At 37.2% G+C, this 20,398-nt stretch overlaps 3 protein-coding genes across 5 annotated transcripts; 1 reads left to right on the plus strand and 2 right to left on the minus strand.

Moving 5' to 3' along the window:
• Positions 1-918: 918 nt before the first annotated feature.
• On the plus strand, positions 919-9,949 carry LOC105264484 (tumor necrosis factor receptor superfamily member 5-like). The gene is made up of 2 exons (XM_011301386.1): positions 919-1,173; positions 7,888-9,949. Exons 1-2 carry the CDS (start codon positions 1,108-1,110, stop codon positions 8,359-8,361), a joined length of 540 nt encoding a protein of 179 aa, XP_011299688.1. The 5' UTR covers positions 919-1,107; the 3' UTR covers positions 8,362-9,949.
• Positions 9,171-18,290, minus strand: AP-2alpha (adaptor protein complex 2, subunit alpha). Of its 3 annotated transcripts, none has more exons than XM_011301356.1 (6): positions 18,021-18,290; positions 17,025-17,117; positions 16,060-16,271; positions 15,793-15,986; positions 13,151-15,422; positions 9,171-12,258 (listed from the first exon to the last, which is right to left on the minus strand). In XM_011301356.1, the coding sequence occupies exons 2-6, from the start codon at positions 17,086-17,088 to the stop codon at positions 12,181-12,183; spliced, it is 2,820 nt and encodes a 939-aa protein (XP_011299658.1). In that variant the 5' UTR covers positions 17,089-17,117; positions 18,021-18,290; the 3' UTR covers positions 9,171-12,180. The 3 variants fall into 3 exon arrangements, with proteins under 3 accessions (XP_011299658.1, XP_011299668.1, XP_011299676.1); XM_011301366.1 differs by lacking the exon at positions 18,021-18,290 and adding an exon at positions 17,771-18,010; XM_011301374.1 differs by lacking the exons at positions 17,025-17,117; positions 18,021-18,290 and adding an exon at positions 16,567-16,961.
• A 270-nt stretch (positions 18,291-18,560) lies between these two features.
• On the minus strand, positions 18,561-19,376 carry LOC105264491 (thyroid transcription factor 1-associated protein 26 homolog). The gene is made up of 3 exons (XM_011301397.1): positions 19,152-19,376; positions 18,915-19,050; positions 18,561-18,849 (listed from the first exon to the last, which is right to left on the minus strand). Exons 1-3 carry the CDS (start codon positions 19,282-19,284, stop codon positions 18,603-18,605), a joined length of 516 nt encoding a protein of 171 aa, XP_011299699.1. The 5' UTR covers positions 19,285-19,376; the 3' UTR covers positions 18,561-18,602.
• Between the last annotated feature and the right edge of the window lie 1,022 nt (positions 19,377-20,398).

Genomic DNA, 20,398 nt, shown 5'->3' on the forward strand with positions numbered 1-20,398 from the left:
ATTTTCTTCTTTCGGTAATTTTTAATGGAATGATAATTCCCTCGAAAAAAAATATAATAAATAATAGAGGAAATGTGATAGCCGATGCCATATAATCTCGAATTTAATTGGATCGAGGGATTTTAGGGTGATTCGATATTTAGCTGATGAGACGAAAAATGGAAAGCCACGAATGTCCCTCGGCGGATGATTGGCGACTTGTGGCTTGCCGGCTGTCGCGTGCCGTGTGTGCACCTGCTTTTTTACTCAGCCTGTTTTATCCTCTACATCAGGAGAATGCAACTCTCCGACTTTTGCCTGTCAGCTGCTGAGAAACTGTTGCTCAGCGCCAGCTGAAGAGGAAAATTATACGAGGGCGGCTACTCAGATATCTGACCACTTCACTTTTATATTCCATTTTTATTTTATATTCTATTCCACTTGCACAGAAAACTCACCGAAATTACCCTGAAAATTCAATTTTATATTAATTTTTACAAATTATTTATTCGTCCTTACGAATAAATTACAATAATTTACAATTATATTGACAATAATATAATACAATTATTTTCATACATAATCATGACAGTTAATAATAATAATGATAAATGCAATTATTGTAATTGACGATTCTGATAATTGAAGGATAATAAATAATGAATGTTTAGTGAAATTAATATTTTTTTTGTGATTTTTTATTCGGAATGAAATGCGAAAGGGGAAAATGAATTACGAAAATTTTCCGTGTGGTTGGAGGCAATTGAGACATGCGTTATCATGAGAATTAAATTTTTCAAGGGTTTTAATTGAAGAGGGGGTTGATTGAAGGAGGGGCCCACGTGACGTGGGGCACCTCGTGCTGAGCTCATCAGCTCCGAGGGAGTGCAGCTGCCTCCTGGAGCACTGGAGTTGTTTCATTCCTCACGCGACCGGCACACGAGTCACATCGCTCTCCTGCCTTCCAATATTTAAAATTATTTTTTATTTATATGTAACCATGTGCGATTACTGAAGGTTTAGAGATAATTGCACGACATCGAGACCCTGAAATCGATTGCTGAACTCTTCGATTGAGTTAAAGTGATTAGTGATAAGGGGAGCGTTAAATAATCATTATTTGATATAATGATGATCGCTGGACGAGTGTCTGTTGCTTTATTCACTCTTTATTTCGTCATCTCAATTATTACGGTAAGATAAGTGATTGATATTGTAGTAATTAGTCATTATTTCATTATGCAAATTTATTCGGAATTTTAGGGTCATCACTGATAAGATTTGAAGATCTAAAAAATCATTGAATCTAGATAACGTGATAAATGATTTTTAACGTGTCAATTTAATATTGTTATTGCAGGAATTTTAATTGGTGATTAATTAGAAAAATATGGAACATATTAAAAAATTGAGACATCAATTACACCAGTAATAATCGATGATTCCAATTTTCAACGATAACTCATTATTCTCATGCTCAATAATAATTAAAAAAAAAATTGAAAAATTGAAATGGAGAGATTAGATTAGATAATGGTAAAAATTGAATGAATCAATTATTCAGCGCGCAAGTAGAAATAATCTAGACGTTAAATAGTGGATGTTTTAAAACGAATCGGTCAATTTTCACAATTTTCAAGTTTGATTGCATTTAATAGCGGTATGAAGCTTTTAATTGCTGTAATCGAAGTGACGTAGTGGCGCCGGGCGTCTCGACGCTTGAGTTTGCCCCCATTAGCCGTGTCGGGTTAATTCGACGTTTGCCAAATAAAAAGATTCGCTTCAACAGTTCACAGTAAACAACTTATCAGGTCACGATGAACTAGACTTATCTGGTTGGACTCATTTCGAAGAATAAACTCACCCCGCCACACCATCAGCTCTTCCATTTTTACCATTAAATAATCCTTTTAACGAGTTATTCTTCCGGTGGTGGATTTAACCCACCGGAACGGATTTTTGAATTTACTTTTTTCTCCTTTTCTCATTGTCCTTGACTCCTCAAAACACCTGCGGCTTTGTGTTCCACCGAATTTACGGAATTCAATTTAATTAACATTCAGCGATTATTATTTATTTAATCCAATTGTTTATTGCAGGAAGCTTTTTTGTTTTTTATCTTTTGTTTGCTCGTTTATCTAATGGGTTTTTAAATCATTCATTTCTGATTATCAGTTTTATTATTATTATTATTATTTAATTTTTTAATTGTCTTCGCAGGGGATTTGTAAATTTTAATAATAATTTTAATCCATTAATTTAAGTGAGAGTAATTAAATAATTTTATTATGGATAACGAATCAGTCGTTATCCATAATAAAATTATTTAATCTTCTAAATCTAGCTTCTGTCATTTCGGAATTTAAATCTAATTGAAAGGCATCGCCTGTAATTATAATTGAAACTTTGATAATTGATAATTAATGTTGAATTTCATAAACATTTCTATAAGAAAAAGTTTAAAAATAATTATCTCTCCAATTGTCCGCTTCTCGCGATTTTTGATCGAAATTTTGGATTTTATATTGCGAATTAAATTAAATTAAATTAAATTTTATTGTAAAACAATAAAAAGTCCAATGATAAATGTTCAGGGAAAAATAAATGCATTCGCAAGAAAAAAGTTCGAGAATTGTGAGTCTAGAAAAGTTTTAATTGACCGTACACGCGCAATTGTTAAATATTTTCCTATTATTTAATCCAGGCCAGGTAAAAAATAATTCCCAGGAGGAAAATTATTACGAATGAAAGAGCTTTGTTCTCCGAGATAGAAACAGCTGTCGATAATACTTTATTTCATTGTGAGGGATAATAATAGGATTGAGAGCAGGAGTAACGCCTCCAGTATGAATGACTTCGTGATTTCTCGGAGGAATTGAAGCCCTGCAGGAAATTAAATAAATCTGAAAAAAAAAAATCTCGTGGGATATCGCGTAAAAGCACTTGAAAGGCTGACAATTATTTAATGCGTAATTAAAACGCACTTGTTTCCCCCGAAAATATGGAAAAATGACCGTCAGGTGAGAGAATATAATGATGAGAGTAGGGAAAGAATTGCCGAGGGAAAAAAGAGTCTTAAACTCGTGGGAAGCCATTAGACTTATGTCCATTGTTCTTTGGATGGTAAATGGCATTGTCCCTCACTCGTTTCCCACTTTTTCCTCCTTTTCGATAAAAAAAGTCTTCATTGTTAACCCCTAGGCTCTTTTGACACCGAACTCACCGCGATCTAAATAAAAACGCTCTCTGACTTTCATTAAACCGAAATAAATTAACATTCGTTAAGAATCTAGTTTAGTCTCGGTAAAAAAAAATCGGTGGAAATTACTCTTGCAAGAAATCTTTGGGGTGAGTAATAAAATCCTTTTTAATTAATTGGACAGTAATTATTGATGGAGTAAGAGTCATTTTTGAGATTCTCGTTTATTTCCATGGTTCGAGTAATTATTTCGGAATTATTATGCAAGGAATGGCTGACTTCCGGGGGAGACTATTTACTTGTTGAAATTATTTATGAATATTAAAACCTCTGGCTATTATTGTTGAGGATTTTCGTAGAAATATCTGCGGTTATCATCTGCAATTATCATCTGCAATTATCAAATGCAATTATTAATCCCCGGAGATTCCGAAAATTACGATTTTCATTCTCAAAAATGCGTCATAATTCCTGAAAATTTGAGACGAAAGGAAAAAATGATCGAAAAATATTTCCGTGAAATTCTCTATCAACTTTAAAACTCCCGCGTTAATCCTTTTTTTTCAATTTCAATTAAAACTCGAGTTGCAACACAAACTTCAATTTATTTCCTATACAAACAAATAAATAAATAAATAAACAATTCTCTTCATTAATGAAACAAACCGGTGCACGATTGCTGGTGACAGTCTGAACTCAAGAAAATTGACGGAAAATCGACAAATTTTTCCACAGCCCTCCCTTTTATTTTCCGTTATACACAAAAACCGTTTTTTCATTCATAACGCACGGGGGACGGCTATTTCTCATTTCATTACACGTTCCCCTGTACACTATTTATTTTTTTTTGCGTTAACAATAGCAAAAACCGGATGTGTCACTGTGGCGTGACCCCGTCTCGTTCCTTCCGGAACTGGTGCTCTGTTTGGTGCATTTGATGGTGATAAGGGGATAGGGGGGTTTTAGGGGGCTAAAGGGGGCGGAAGGGGAGGGGGAGAAGGTGGTGGGGAATAGGAACAACAATACACGCCCATAATACACATCCTTGTCACGTCTAGTCACTTTATTTACGATGTCCCAACCCTATTTCCCATCCGGGTGTGTCCTAGGTTTATAGTTCTCGGTTGTCAATGATTAAAGTCAGTTGACTTGTTAAAGGAACTTGTTGACTGCCAAGCTGCCCTTTTTTTTTTAATGAAGAATGAGAGTTCATCTGCATTAACAGCGACTAATGAGAATTTATGGGGTTTTCTCGAGTTATTTTTGCCGTTATTTTAATTTTTTTGGGATTAACCCGATTTTTTGTTGTTTATGATAAATTGAAAATTAGGTTGGGATTTTTGGGATGTCGGGGGATGTAGGGGGATGTAGGGGGATGTGGGGGGATGTGGGGTTCTCTGAAATGAGTTTTGGGGAATTTTAATTAAAGCGTTGGAATTTTTTTATTTTTTATTTAATTAATTGGGCGGCATTGAGGGGTGAGAGAGTAAATTTCAGGAGAATTAATATTTGGAGAGCACTTTATAAATACCGGGTTAAATATTGAGGGAATTCAATTAACGAAATCGATTATTGAAGATGCATATTTGGAAATAGAAAAAATGGCGTCTTTTGGAGAAAATTTCGAGTGCCAGATTTGGAGTAATTGAATAGAAATTTAATCTTTATCTTTATTAACTTTTCGTTGAGAATTGGAGTAGATGTGCCAGGAATTTGAGTGTCAGATTTTCTTAACTCTATATCTGTAAATTTAAACTGAACATTGAAAATTTTATACTCCGAGCTTTCATGCAGAGCGAAGCAAGAGGGATGAGAAGAAAAAAACTATAAAAATTCTCCATCTTCCATAAATCTGAGATATTGCGGTACAATTGAAGTTGCTAACATCATCATAAACCGAGTTCACATCTGCTTCCCTCCAGAATTTTTGACCCGCAATAAAATACAAGACATTTTCCGTCATTTAAGAATATTGCAATCTCAATCGGTATCTCAATTAATTAAACTGTAATTAAATACATAATTATTCTTGAATATCTCTCTATGGTTGGACGATATTTTTAGTTAGACAACGGACAACAGAATATTTATGAAAAGTTGACAATTATCTGATAAACAATTCAGGGAAAATTTTCAGGTGGATATCCTGCTGGGAAATATTGTCTGGTTGTACATGGGGCATAACATTTGACTCCACACACAGAAATGTGGGCACGCAATTGTGCCAGGGGGTGGAAAGTCTCGAAGGTCGTTTTAATTTAATATTGCATTCCAACACCCTAGGGTAATTCGAGCTGTGCATTTGAGTGTGACGTGAACACCAATTTTGGGATTAAATTTTCGCCCTTTGAAGTTTTGGCACACGAGAATTTTTTTTTAGAAATTCAATATCGTCAAGTCATATTTATCATACCCCTCATCCACTATTTACTAAAAATTCCCCTTAATCCCCAGAAATCCCTAGAATTTTCCAAAATATTTCCGATTCTTCCAACAAAAAAATTAATACTACAGCGCTTAATTAATAATAATACTAATAATAAATAATTTCACTGAAGTTTCTGAAGTTCTAGTTATTGAATTCGAGTAATTTTTATTTCGGGGTAATTCCCAGTATTAGCGCGCGAAAATTGCGGGCAATTTGAAATTTCGAATGAAAATGGACTAGTCTCCTGGAAACGTATGGATTTTTTATGTACTTTTGACTAGTTCAGAAGAGAAAGAATGGAATTCATTGGATTTCTGTTATCCGTCCAATTTTCCTGACGTCAGATGATCTGAATTCTCCTCCACATTGCACTTCAATACTGTAGTATTCTTGGGTAATGAAAATTTCTGGTGGGACTATCTTCGGATATTCAGCAGTGTGAAATATTCAGATTGCCTCGTCGATCTCATTCGTGCATTAAAAATTACAGGAATGTATTATTCAGTGGGCAGATGGGAAAAGAAAAGACGAGGGATTAAATAACTTCTGCCTGCCATAAAAAATTGTGACACGAATGTCTCCAGTGGAATTTCCACGGATTATTTCATTGATTATATCAGCTGTCATTGGATTGATTGGCAGAGAGGTGTGGTGTTAGATAAATTATTTATTTTAATGAACAACACGTATCACCAACTGTTGGTGGAGATGCACCTGAGTTTGGCGACTGCTGGCGCGTGCCTTCGACATCTGCCACTGGAGTCATGTACAGATGGTTCCTTTCATGGGAATCCTCGTTATTTCGTATCAATGACTTCCACTTATTCAGACCACCTTTTCCATCGGTGATATCTTCAGCGTTGGAAAATTCTTTGACAAGATTTTCTCCCTCGAATGTCCAGAATTTCCCTTGAAATATTCCCCTGTGAAAATAATTTGACGAAAAATATGAGATCAAAGAGATCAAATTCTTTAGATCTTCGAAAATAACTGCAACATTCAAGAAGATTCAAGTAATTAGTATTGATTAATAATGTTAATACAATATTTCAGCAACCCAGTGGTAAACTAGGACAAGTACATTTTTTTCGGTGCCAATATTCACCGAATATCTCGGAATTGAAGGAACATATCGATTTTTTAGCATAAAAATTTTATATAGGAAAATATGAGAGCTATAAAAATGGTATCTATCAAAATATCAGTATGACCCTTTACCTCCCAGATATTCGCTAAAAAATGGAGTCATAAAAAATTCACCCATCCCAGTTTACCTTTCCGCAACTAATTGTAAACCTCAACTTTAATTTCAAGAGTTCAGCAAATCGTCACCATTGAAACCCAATTACTGCTCTGAAAATTAAAAAAATCACCAGAGAAGGGGGAGGAAATTATTTCTATAACGGGTGATTTCTTCAACGAACAAAAATAGCTGAAATAAAAATGCAGGTTCAGTAGCCCCGGGCTCGATAATTATACCTGCCGATTTGAGATCCTAAAAAAAAATTCAAGCACTCGTCTCTCTCGCTCCTCTTGAGCTGAACCTGGGAGGCTTGTGGGTGTGGGTGGCAGCTGTTGAGTCGAGGGTGAAGAAAAAGGGGGAGAAAAAAAAAATACAATCCACTTCCCACGGGTTCGCGAAGGATGAAATTTTTTCGACGAGCAAGATTTATGCTATAGTTTTGAAGGGGGTGAGAAATAAAAAATGTACGTTAGTTCCCTCGGGCTGCTTCTGTGCCAAGGATCCTTATCGAGACTGTGGTATAGTTTATGCATGAAGAATACATAAAACAGTTGTACATGTATCCTTTTTCGAAGGATGGAGGCGGAAGGAACTGTGCAAGGTGCCTCCAATGTCAGCTGGCCCACGTCCCTCTCGTACACCTGTTCAACATTATAATGCACCTCTACATTTTTATGGCACCAATAGGAGAAATGGACTACATTTCAATGAATTTGTGCTAAAGTCATTTCGCCGCGTCTCTTTCGTTATTTCATAAACATTCGAAATAATTCACCAGCCAAGTGCTAACAGCTCTTGCCAACTGACCTTATTTTTCCAAAATATCTCCAAAACCAACGCTGACAGCTAAATTTACGTCCCATTCTTTTCTCTAGAGCTCATTGAGATCTAGAAAAAAAGTCTTTACAAAAAATTCATTATTTTAACAGGTAGACTGTAAAAATGCAAAAACATATTCATGAATATTTGATATTTTATGTAGAACATGAATAACGATTTTCAGGAGATATTCACAAATGGTTATTAATTTTTTTTTAGACGTCTGAGGGAAGACCGAGAATCAGACACCACAGAGGCGACTCCAGATGCACGAAATGCGCCCCAGGATGGGGTGTATCAACAGCTTGCACCCCCGAAAAAGACACGGAATGTAGTAAATGTGCGCGTGGAAGTTACAGTCCCCATCACAGTCTCCAGCCTTGTTGGATCTGCTCGAGATGTGGTCCAGGACTCTACGAGGCTCATCCCTGCACCTCGAAAACCGACACAGTCTGCGACTCGTGTCACCGTCACGCCCTGGACAATGCTGATTACCACGGAAAGTGCAAGAGCCACAAGAGTCTATTTCTGGCCCCTGAAGATGCCAAAAGTACTGGCGAGGAGAGCTCTCTAGTTAATGAGGACGACGACGAGCTCAACGACAACCAAGAGAAAGAGCGAGAAATTATTCTTGCTCAGGACATCGAGGCTGACCTCCGTGCAGCCCAAAAGCACTCGATGCAGAGGTTTTAAAATCAATCAATAGATATACCCCAGAAAAAAAAAACTAGTCAAAACGGTGGTTCAACAGCAGTTGTACATATATATTTATTCGATCTGGAAATACAATTTGATATTTCGACTCACGATGGATATCGATGCCCAATCGAATTCACAATAATACTCGTTCACTCTTTCGTATCAATCACCTAAACTAAAAAAAAAGAAAAAAAAAAGTTCTAAAAATCAATGCATTCTGCGCTCAGAAATAAACATGTACAGAATCCTAACTATTTTGCACTCGCAGTATATATATATATTTATATCATCTCCATTTATTTTGAAAATTTTTGTCTCTGTGTACATATTTAGTCGATCACATATACAGTTTTTTGTATATAACCAAAGACATTTTCCCAGCTCATGCGTACGGTTTTATCAATAATTTTAATTGTAATGATTCGTTTTCTTCGTTATGTGGATTTTTTTTTATTGGATTATAATTCATCAGTTTATCAGTTCACCAGTTGCTGTTGCATTAACGAGTGCGAAATAATGCCAGAATTCATCATTTAATGAGATATTGATTATTCTGACTGATGAAAGTCAATCTCTACAATAGTGCCAATTATTGATAAATATTGTATCATCAATTTTCGGTTTAAATTTGTCGATCTCAGAGACGTTAATAAGGGTAAACTAGTGATCAGTTTAGATTAGGATTAAGTGTAATATATATTTTAGTATTTATTCAATTATATAATGTATTTGGTTCGGCGACTCCGATAAGACGCGCGGTCGTACGATTCATTCATCATCAAACGGTTGTTCTATTGTTTCATCCCGTACAATTGTCAAGCAGCCTGATCCAGATGGTTTTACAGAATGATATTGATGATGTATTGTCGTGACAATTGTATGAGCGTTTTGTGTTGAGCCAGTGGAGAAATTAGAGCGAAAGACGAGCCAAAAGCTGAACGCTTATCAATTATTATCAATTTGTTAATCCAACTGCGAGCGTATTCTGATGTGAAAATTTCTAATTGGAGTCTTCAATGGGAAATTGAAAAATCATTGTATCTCGGGAGCTTCCACCATCTCACAAGAAGTTCCAATAATATGGAAATCAACTTTCCATGGGCACTGAACACCCACATGAATTATTCAGCAAAAGTCTTTCCATAATTTTGTCATGAAATTCCAGTAGTTCACCTGGAAGAATGATAAGTGATTTCGATTTTATTCCGGTTCAATTGAGCTATTTGCATTAATTTTATCCATTCAATATGAGAATTAAACAGGAAATATTGCGCTATTAAAATATTATTAATTTTTCACTGAGAAAATACCGGAAAACTGAAGAATTCAATAATTTCGGAATTTTTGTTTTTGATCGAATGGAAATCGATTGGGAGAAGTGATCGATTTGAAGATGGCAATTGAAATTTTCAACAGTTTATTTTCGCTGGTGGTAAATAATGGGAATTTTAAGCGTGTGATGATATCACGAATTTAATGTGAACGGGCAGTCTTATTTCACTTTCAAATTGTACGAGTTTAGTCGGTAAGGGCTAATGTACTTCTTTGTAAACATTACATCATAAACACACAGTTTCGTTCATATTTTATCTCATTTCTAATCCCCTTTGTATTATTATCGGATTATCGGACTGAGTGGTAACGATTATACCCCGTGAGGCCGTTTTATTCGACGCAATATAGTCGACAATTTTATTCATTCACTTGGATTATCGTGGATTTATTCTGGAATCAATGCAACATGGGTACGAGATATTATATTGTTTAATAATATAAATCAATAGTGTCTTACAAACATACATGTACATGGGACTCAACGATAAAAAATAATTCAAATAATTACAGAGATTGTTCGCTCTTTTACAGTTTGGCGATTATAAATTCATTTTCGTTTTTATAATGGAGAAACTGAATTTAAAATTGACAGGGAGGAAAATATAACGCAACATATACAAGAAATTCCAGGGGATTTTTTTTTAGGGGTTGTCTACACGATTTTTATCATTTATCTGTGACAATCGTGCACCTCTCATTCTCGAATTCACGATTCTCCTTTTATATACGAATTCATGATACATATATACTTCTTTATATCTCCTGCGAATATACGATGAGGCATAGTCTAATCATTCGAATATTACTCCCTCTGTGAATTTTTATTTCATAATTTTCCTCTAAGTTCTTTGTACAATAAAGATTTCTCAATGTTTTATTGTAAATAATCATTTGAAAGCTCAAAAGACAAATTCTCTCGAGATATTCTGTAAAACATGGGATGATCGATTCTCATTATCTGAGATTTATAATCTGTTCGTATTTTTATATTCAATTTTTTGGTTATTAAATTTCCTTTGGATACTGAAGAAAGTTGATTATCATATAATGACTTGTTGAGATTCACGTTAACGTCCTGTCCAACCGGTTCTCCACCGGATATTATTCTCGTATCAATAACAATTAAAAATAAAACCAAAACTTCAGTATCCCCTTCTATCCCTCATAATCGAAATGAAAAAAAAAGCCAATTCACTGAATTATTATAATTTACTTTGAAATTCTTTTACAATTCATCAGAATTATATGAATGCACAGAAAAAAGCGTCACAGATTACAGTGAACAAAAAAAAAAGATACACCTTACGACGGATCACGACAGACAGTGACCTGGAGCATTTAACAGTGCAACAAAAAAAAAAATAATAAAAACAAATTCAGAAAAAAAAGCGTAGCGGTTGTCTGACAGCGAGAATAGCTTCTCCATAAATTCACGAATAAACTCACACGTTCTTCTCATTAATAATCTCTCACGTCAACTGCTACGAACAATCAGCGTGACATTTATGTACAATTATGGTACTACCTTTACAATTTAATGAATAACTGCATTGAGATAGTTCAATCATTTCCCTCCAAGAGCCAAAGAAAATCCATAGAAATTAAAAATAGGATAAAAAAAAAATTAACGACTCGTATAATTCTCATTCGATGATTTTTTGCGAGTCACTGATGAACCAGAAAAAAAAGAACAGAAATTCTAGTGACAACGACAAAAGAAAAATCTGGGGCGTAAACCGTCAGACGGGAGAGCAAAAGTTTTCTGCATTTTTGAGCTTCATTAAATAACACTGGACTTACGGTAAATGAATATTAATATTATACAGCTATTATCGTCAGGCCCAGGGAGAAGTAAAAGCCCACGCGTTGATTTCTGACACAGAGGGCAGACACAAGATAACACGCGATAAACTGGAAAAATGAGACATACAGCAAGAAGACAGACCGCAGAGCACCACAGGGAAGACTCAGGAGCAAGTCTACTGATTTCTATTGATTTAAAATAATAGCCATTCCTCAGTGCTTCACGGTGGGAGAATTAACAAATCGAAAGATTAAAAAAAAAACAAAATAGATGGATGAGCGATATTATGAACTGAATCAATACAAAAATGAATAATTAAATTCTGGACTTAATACTGTCCTTCAACGTATTTTCATCCCAATGTGGTACTCTCGCCAAATGTGACAGGTCTTTTGTTCATTTCTTCATCAACAATGTCGTCGTTATCACATCTTGAATTATCTCGAATAATGAGGCTTGGCATGATTAAAGATGCTTTATGCACGTGATGTGCCATCATGAGTATAATCTTGGGATACATGCGGATACATCACCAAGGTAATATCAACAACAGTGTCCTCGTTGTACGTTGAGAACTAGCGGTGAGGTCCCCACGGGGTTTTCGGGGTTGCATAAATTAACAGAACATTGGTGAGCTGATGTTTCTGTGTCCTTGTGAGTACCTCAGGGGCACTTTAAAATTGGTCCACCAGGAGATCGCATACCTCTATTGACATTGACTCTTTGCTCGAGCGCACGGTTAACCGGAACATCTGTAAATTTTTCAATTTTTTCAAAATTTCCTCCGTTTTATCTTATTTTATTATGATAATAAAGTTTTATTATATTGGGTTTAACTCTCCTATCGACCTTTAATTTCCCTATTTTTTTCTTGGAATCGATCCATCTGTTTTAAAGATATTATTTTTCTCTTAAAGAATATGTTCCGTAGTTCTGAATGAATGTCTCGAATTTGGGGAGCGTTTTTCTTGGAATCGACCCTTCTAATTGGATTATCTCGAGAATTCAAAAAAAAGTTTCAAGTGTTTACGATGTGTATTAGTGACACAAATTTAATTCTACTTCAACTCTTCTCCGGGCATTTAATTTTCCATTTTTTTTCTTAAAGTACCTCAATTTCCAATAAATAATTCATTTGCGGTTAAAAATGGCGGGCCCTATGTTTACGATAGAAACATTAAAAATTGTGTATTCATTCACGCAGTCAGGGAAATAATTCCCCTGATGTAGAGGAAAGTAGAGGCGCTAGATTTAACTTGAATTATGAGTGAACCACGAGTAATTCAACGAAAAACCGGCCCTAGATTAGTGCCGAGTGTAACGCATGCTTAACATTCGTGAATTATTCAATTGCATAACGTAGTTAGAGTGTTTGGGTTGGAAACCCTGATAAATATGGGCCTGAGGCTAATTCATTCATGATCCAGTGAAGCTCGTATTATATTATTTCGTGCAATTGCCGAACGCCATGTCCCAGATGATTAAGAAAATAATACCGCTGAACTATTGCCATGACAACTGATAAGCTTTCGATCCCAGGCAGCAGTGCAAAATTCCCTTCTACTCTCGCAATTAAACCGAGAAATGTTCACCCAAAGCTAAATATTTCTCGAGGAAATCCATCTGTCATTAATGAGTATTTACCTGCGCTTGTTTATTCGGCTCGAGACGCAGAAGACACCCGACCTGTTGTGCTCTCATGTGGACAATCCCAGCGCATACGAAATTGTCAGGATTCGGATCGATGCCGTCCAGCAGTTGCATTCCAAAGCCCTGGAGCTTAGTGCGAACCTGCTGGAGATCCATCGGTGTTTGGGCCTTGAAGATTTTCTGCGAACGCTGCTGATTAGCACCACCAAGATTCTTCCATCTTGCGAAGAAAGACTCGCCATTCATTTCCGTGGGCTCGAAGAATTTATTTATCGTCAGTGGCAATTTCATCGTTATCTTCTGTGGCACATTGTTGTACACAAACGATATGAGCATTGCAGGTGTATCGTTGTAGTCATCGACGCACTCAGCATTGATCATCTGCTGTATCTGAGCACCAGCTTCCAGCACAGGATCCACCGGTTTCACCTGCACAGCGAGCTTCATCTGGTCTTCCTCCGACCAGGACAGCTGTACAGCAAAATTATTAAGTGCATACTGCGTTTTGTTGCCATAGAACAGACCAATTCGCCCAAGATTCTGTCGGAATTCTGATTTCACACCGATCTGAATTAAATCATTCTCGAATAGAACTCCATTGTTTTTACAGACAAACTTTTTCGGATTATACGTATTCTGTGCACCATTAGTAGCACCAACTTTGTTGGGCATGTTATAGATATCACCGAGAACATCCAGAAGAACTCCAGTATTGCTAGTAGGCTGCGATGAAGGGGGTGTAGAGAGTCCCAACAAATCCGCCGATGAATTATTAACATTGGCAACAGAAATGGCAGAAGGGGCCTCTGCATGATGATTGGTATTGGGCGCTGGACTCTTGCTCTCTCTGATCTCATTCTCTGGCACTCGCCCTGGTTTTTTCTTTTTCAGAACTGCCAGAATGGAGGACTCTCTCTCAGGGAATGCTGGCATTTCCTCCAAGACAGTTGCTAATACATCCGTCGATGCAATTATACTCAACTGGAGATACTCCGATGCTCTCTGCTGGAGTTCAGCATCGGCACTCCTGAGATTGCTGTCCTGTCTAAAGACATCCTGAATGGGTCCCCTGATCTCGGGGAATAAATTCACAAACTTGATGTAAGTTGACAGTAGAAGAGCTCGTGTCATGGGTGAGCAGAGGTGATACTTGGAATGTAAAAGTTGAAACTGTACAGCTGGTGATGATCTCTGATCCCCGGCGATGAGATTACCAAATTCTCCGAGAATATAACCACCAACTTTGACCATATTCTCGTGACAAGCAGGTGCTTGAAGTGCCTCGAAGACAGTCTTGGCAGCGTATCCCTGAACATCGTCTCGATTTATAACGATCTGAATGACTCTGTACCATACCTCCTCAGACACATAATCACCAGCTATCCTGATGAGATTCAGGATCACGTCGACATACCACGTGTAATCCGTCGCGTATTTCTCAGCCAATATAGCGACCTTGAGGACCATCTCTTCCCTGATGGAGTAATCAGCTGTCTCGAGGTAATTCAGCATCTCCTGGACAATTTCCTCGGCGTTACTCTTGTCGCACATGGCGTAGAGGAGATCAACTGCCTGCTGACGCACCGACACATCTTTCTCCATCTTCATTGAGAGTATCACGACCTCCTGGTGCTTTTTGACAGCCTCGTGAGAGAACTCTGATGTTGCCAGGTGGCACATTGATTCCAGGGCCAAATAGCGGAGATTAGTCTCTCGGTTTGAGAGGAATTGGCCGAGTTGATTGCAAGCTCGCACCAGGAGGTTCGGCTCGCTGTCGTTGTGGATGATGAGGCTGATCGCCTCGAAGAGAACAGCGTTCTTTGCATTCGAGTGCTGGACCTTTTTAGATTTTGGGGGCTCTTGGGCTTTGTTAAGAATCGTCTCTAGGCATTCGTTTAGTCTTCCTCGTACACCTGGATCTTCTGCTGGGGGTGTATAGTTCTGGAGGAGTCGCAGGAGTTTTACAGAGAGCCAGGGTGCTGGAACGAAGTAGTACGTGTAGTCCTGCAGGTCTGTGTAGCTCGATGTGACGATTCTGCTGAGTCGAGAGACAGCTAAACTCACACAACCCTTGTATTCTTCAGGATTTCTCTTCACCAGGGCGTCGATCAACGAAGCTGCTGCTGTCACTACACCCAGATGCTGGTCATTCAGAAGGTGCACGATTCGTGATGTCCATTCACCACCTGGAACAACATCTGGGGCTGTTCGCAGGAGACGCAGCAGGCAGAGGGCTGCACTCTGCTTCACCACATCCATCGTATCTCTGAGATCATTCAAGAAAGTTTAAGGTAAATCGAGGGGCAGGGGATAGAGACGCTGGAGAATTCCATCTGAATTGTGGTTATTTTGTTCAGTGTGAAATTGGACGAGTGAATTATTGACGAAGTGGCACATCTACCAGATTTCATACAAATTGAATTCGTATAGATGAATTGGTGGAGGTAGAATTCAATTTTGAGAGCAATTGTTCATTGTGGCACTTCATCAACAAGTTCAGCAAATCTTCAAATTAATTCTCATGGATTTTACCTAATGTCCAGACGCCTGGATCCCATGAGCAGAAATTGTGAAAATAATGTATAATGTTTTGTTTTCTGAGTGTCTGTTATGCGTTCATTATATCCAAAACTTACCCAGACACTAGGAGTTTTGGTATTTCATTGCCAAATGCCTCGGCCATCTCTTTACTACCAATATTGGCGATACATTGCAATGCCAGATTCACGTGAATTGGATTACGTGAGCTGAGATCATTCTTGATACTCTGGATTATGAGTTTTATGAGATCACTGTTTGTATTCACTAAAACCGATATGAAGAGGTATCCCTGCAAAAAAAAATACCATTTAACCATCGATAAATAATATTTATTAATCGCTCATTCACCCTTTGATACGTACGATTTGCTTTTCCGAATACTTGTTAGAGGATAATAAATTAACTGCCTCCATGTGTCCAAAGTCAATGTCATGGCCGAGAAGGAAAATAAACAGCAGTTTGCAGACATATTTTTTCTTCTGATATCCATCGAGTGTTTTATCACCTTTGAATTTGCTCCTTATATTTGCCAATTCTTTATTTATCCTCTTTATCTCTGCCTCTTTGCTCTTGCCTAGTTAATAATCAATTAATTAATCACAAATCCGCGTTCCAAATGAATCCTATCTTATTGATCGAAAAAAAATCATTGTGCTTCGCATGTGCGGAGCAATCAATTTTTTTTTTTTTAATTTAACGAACGATTAATTCGGCACGAGTAAAATCCGTTCGATATCTTTGGTGTTTAATTATTTTTAGATAGATTCGTGTGATTGAGTACTAATACAGCAATATCGATACAAGATCGACTATTCAAATAACACAAAGAAGGGATGAGTTAGGAATGGCACAGTGCCACTTGGCCTGACCTTTTTAGAGACGACGTATTAAAAATTCATGCAACGACCTTCCTTTGACAACAATACCCCAGCCTCCACAAATCCCCCAATTAGATAAATTCACTCCAACGACTCGACTGTTGTGTGTCTTCCGCAAAAGGGAGAAAATAAATCCCATAAACCGCTCTGTATCGAAAGATAGTGCTCTATCAGTGCTCCGCCCCCTTGCATCACGCACACGTATGAAAAAAAAAAATTAAAAGAGCAGAAATCTCTCATCTCAATGACAATTTATCCCGTGCACAAGTGAGTACGCCTGGAAAACTCATTAGCGATGCCACACATGCATCTGAACTTATGATATCAATTGTCTAGCCAGACAGAATCGTGATGTCCATTGTTGACCACTCGATTGTCATACAATTTATGAACAACCACTCGAGTTAAATTGATGGAACAGATTGTTGCAGGAAAATTCAATAACTCACAATTTCTTATGTCCGAAATGAATACAGCGAGTCCACGCATGCCATCCCCACGTACCGCTGGCATCTTGATTTATTTATCCGGCACAGGACCACCTGGTAATTGTTAAAAACAATTGAACAATCAATGAATAACAATCAAAACGATTACCCAATGTCAAACTCATCGATTGCTCTAAAAAAATTGAGATAAAATTCACTAGGTGAATATTGACACGAGTCCAACAAAATATCATGTGGTAATTGTTAATAACAATAGACACAATAGGAACAATGGAAATAATTGATTAATGACAATCACTATGTACTCCTCTTCGTATTCAATTTCCAGATGGCTCGCAATCGTAAAAAATATGTTGGAGTATAAAATTGATTTGCCAGGAGATAGTCAGTGGGGGATTGGATTGGAGTAATTAATGTAATCAGTATAATCAACGTAATCGATATAATCTCGGTGGCATTGACTGGATTACCAAACAATCTTGGGACGAAATAATTCCACCCACTTTATCAATTCACTCATCAAATGGTCCTACAATACACCATGTAGGTACTGCGTAAGAACTACCAGAGACACCGAATGACACGACCCAATTCACCAAATAAGTTGTAATTAAATAGAAATCAAGGGACATATGTAATTTTTTGACAGGAGTTTGTCTAACAACCGCGCGCGCAACACCCAAAAGTCAAAGATCGAGCGGTGGAGAATGGAAATCTGTTTTTTTTTCCCTGATAAATTAACTCACCGGATTCCATTCCAACCCATGGGTCGAGATAAATCTGATCTTAAATGACAATTATAATGATTGATTAGAGAATTGAGTGGTGTATTCAGTAATGATGACTGTGAAATGTTTAAATGAAAAAAATGAAGACCCGGAGATTTTGCTGTGGGAAAATCCTCCCTGCCAACTACCTCAAAAGCTCTTCTTTTTTTTTTATATTTTTGGATAGTGGGATCAGGAATTTATTGATGGAGTAAATTTTTGTACGTACCGATGGGAAATGTCGTGTTTTTTATCGCCAACTTTAGGGTCGCGTTAATTTTTCACCGGGGGGAGGGAAGGGGAGAGGCGTTAATTAAACGCGAGTCGGTGCCACGAATTTAGTGGCTGTCGCCATTTGCAACCAACTGGCCCCTGCTGGCTCCAACTTTCTTCACGGCTGCAACGTGAAACATATCAACCATTTCGTCGAATCGGTTGCGCATTCTGATGACCTGCGCCTGCGTTTCACCACTGCGCATGTAGCGCGGGAATAATTATTATTTGAATATTTCCAGCCGACACAAAAATTAAACTTCTGATATTTACGCTTCAATTACTTCCCTTCAAATTACATCCATCAACATGTGCGTTACGATATTTTACTGAATCGAATGCCAAAAATAATTATCTCGCAGGGTGAGTATTTTAATATTTTCTGAGAATAATTGTGTTTGCTCGAGATAATTACTCATCAATTTTCTTTTCTGTCTGCTTTTTCATTTGTGAAGAATTCTTAATTACGAGATTAATGTAATTGTACTAATCGAAATGGAGTAAAAAATGAGAATATACATTTATTTATTTATTCTTATCAGGTCGTCTGTTGGATTTTCTCTAACAACATTTCTAATCTATCTTTCATAACAGGCTGGCCCTTTCTCGTCTTTTTTGACAGCTTCTTGTAATTCTCCATTCGTTTTTGTTTATATTTCTGGAGTGCCTCCTCCCTTTCCGCTTTCGCCCTCATGATTTCTTCTTTTCTCTGTTTCTTCTCGTCCAATTTCCTCTGAAATTCAAGTTTCGCTGAGTGGAAGGCATTCCGCTTCTTCTTCGGCTGTCTATTAAAAATAATTATTGATTAACAATCGATTGGTCCTGTTGGTCCAGGAGTTGTGTTACTCACTTCTCTTTATTTTCCTCATGGGGATTGTCTGAGGAAATTAGTGACGGCTTAGATGGAGCATTTTTGTTTTCTCTCTCAAGGTCTTTGTAGAACCCACGTAGCACAGCTTTTTTCCTTCGATCTTCCCACTGCTCCACTGAAATAACAATTCAACAATCGAAGCAAAATAGTATGTAATTATTATGACAAGATCCGTAAGGCTTAACCTAGAGGTTCCGCTCCAACATTTATACATGCCTTTGTATTTGTTGCTGTACTTTTTTAATCTGTAGGTCTTTTTATCGAAGGGCTTTTTTATTCTGGATTCATCTTTTTCAGTTTTGTTTTTGTGGAATCTCGAGGATTTTTCAAGTTTTCCCTCAGGCTTCATGATTGTTGACGAAGAGGATTCACTGAAGTAGAGGCTCTGGAGGTTCTGGGGGTTTGAGTGACCCCAGCGGCATTTTAATACTGCACCCCAAAAGAGCGAGGGCGCCACATGCAATGGGGGTGTCGTCCCGTCAGCCGATTCGGTAACTATACTGAAGTCAGCATAAGGTTTAACATTGATTTTAGGAGTGGGGGACATGGTTACAAGTGGTAACTACGTGGAGTGGGGGCACCCAGAGAAGTAAAAACTTATGGTGTCATCAGTCTACTTCAGTAGCAGTCTCGCTGTCAGAGTGACCAGTCAACTGCACAATTTTCCGCAACTTTTTCAAAAACTCCAACGGATACGACTGAAAACTACATTATCATCTCAAGGGCTTCATTATTTATAGGACCAATATATTTAGTTGACGAATAATTTTATGTTGCAAAAATTACTTTCCTCTCGATAAAACGATTTTTTCTGTCCCTAAAAATTTTATTATCATAGAAAAATGTCATTAATAATATTTTATTATGATAGAAAAATGTTAATGACATTTTATTATGACATTACACTCTTCATCTTGTCTTCAGGCGCAATCCTCACCCATTAAAATTTTTTTTCACTTGTATCGCATCCCTCAATCCTCTGCAAGGTATGCCCGAAAAAACGAGAGTAGAAACCATGAAGCTCAGGGTGAGAGCTAGAGCACATGATGAGTGCTCCAAATTTATAAATACCCCAGTAGAAATTGCGAGAAGTCTCCACGTCTCAATAATACCCGTCTCTGAATTACACCCAAACCCGAGTAATAAATTACCCCAACATTCACCAGTAGTTGTACAAGACATTGGACTGATGTCATCAGCCATTACCCAAAACAAAGTATTTGTCATTCATTGACAAATACTTTGAACTATTGACTGGTGTACTAACCCGAAAAAAAAATATTTCTACTTTACCAATACTTTATAAAAAGTTTTATATATTTTTCGAGACCTAAAACTATTGAATCTCTAAATCTACTCCATTTAAGGGCAAGAATGTCAAAATTTTACGTCATCTACCTGAACTCTTAATATTCTGAACTTGAATTCAATTTCAGACTGACAAAAAATTCCTGACGACCCCA

The sequence above is a fragment of the Fopius arisanus genome, unplaced genomic scaffold, assembly GCF_000806365.1.
Source record: "Fopius arisanus strain USDA-PBARC FA_bdor unplaced genomic scaffold, ASM80636v1 scaffold00001, whole genome shotgun sequence".
NCBI classification, from domain to species: Eukaryota; Metazoa; Arthropoda; class Insecta; order Hymenoptera; family Braconidae; genus Fopius; species Fopius arisanus.

What these genes read in the sequence shown, in the direction of transcription:
- LOC105264491 (XM_011301397.1), bottom strand. Translation starts at nt 19,284, where the DNA reads ATGAAGCCTGAGGGAAAACTTGAAAAATCCTCGAGATTCCACAAAAAC. An exon ending in GTACAGCAACAAATACAAAG is followed by an intron (nt 19,051 to 19,151) that starts GCATGTATAAAT and finishes TTGTTATTTCAG; the next exon opens with TGGAGCAGTGGGAAGATCGA. An exon ending in CATGAGGAAAATAAAGAGAA is followed by an intron (nt 18,850 to 18,914) that starts GTGAGTAACACA and finishes TATTTTTAATAG; the next exon opens with ACAGCCGAAGAAGAAGCGGA.
- LOC105264484 (XM_011301386.1), top strand. Translation starts at nt 1,108, where the DNA reads ATGATGATCGCTGGACGAGTGTCTGTTGCTTTATTCACTCTTTATTTC. An exon ending in TCGTCATCTCAATTATTACG is followed by an intron (nt 1,174 to 7,887) that starts GTAAGATAAGTG and finishes ATTTTTTTTTAG; the next exon opens with ACGTCTGAGGGAAGACCGAG.
- AP-2alpha (XM_011301356.1), bottom strand. Translation starts at nt 17,088, where the DNA reads ATGCCAGCGGTACGTGGGGATGGCATGCGTGGACTCGCTGTATTCATT. An exon ending in AGTATTCGGAAAAGCAAATC is followed by an intron (nt 15,987 to 16,059) that starts GTACGTATCAAA and finishes TTTTTTTTGCAG; the next exon opens with GGATACCTCTTCATATCGGT. An exon ending in CCAAAACTCCTAGTGTCTGG is followed by an intron (nt 15,423 to 15,792) that starts GTAAGTTTTGGA and finishes GAATGATCTCAG; the next exon opens with AGATACGATGGATGTGGTGA.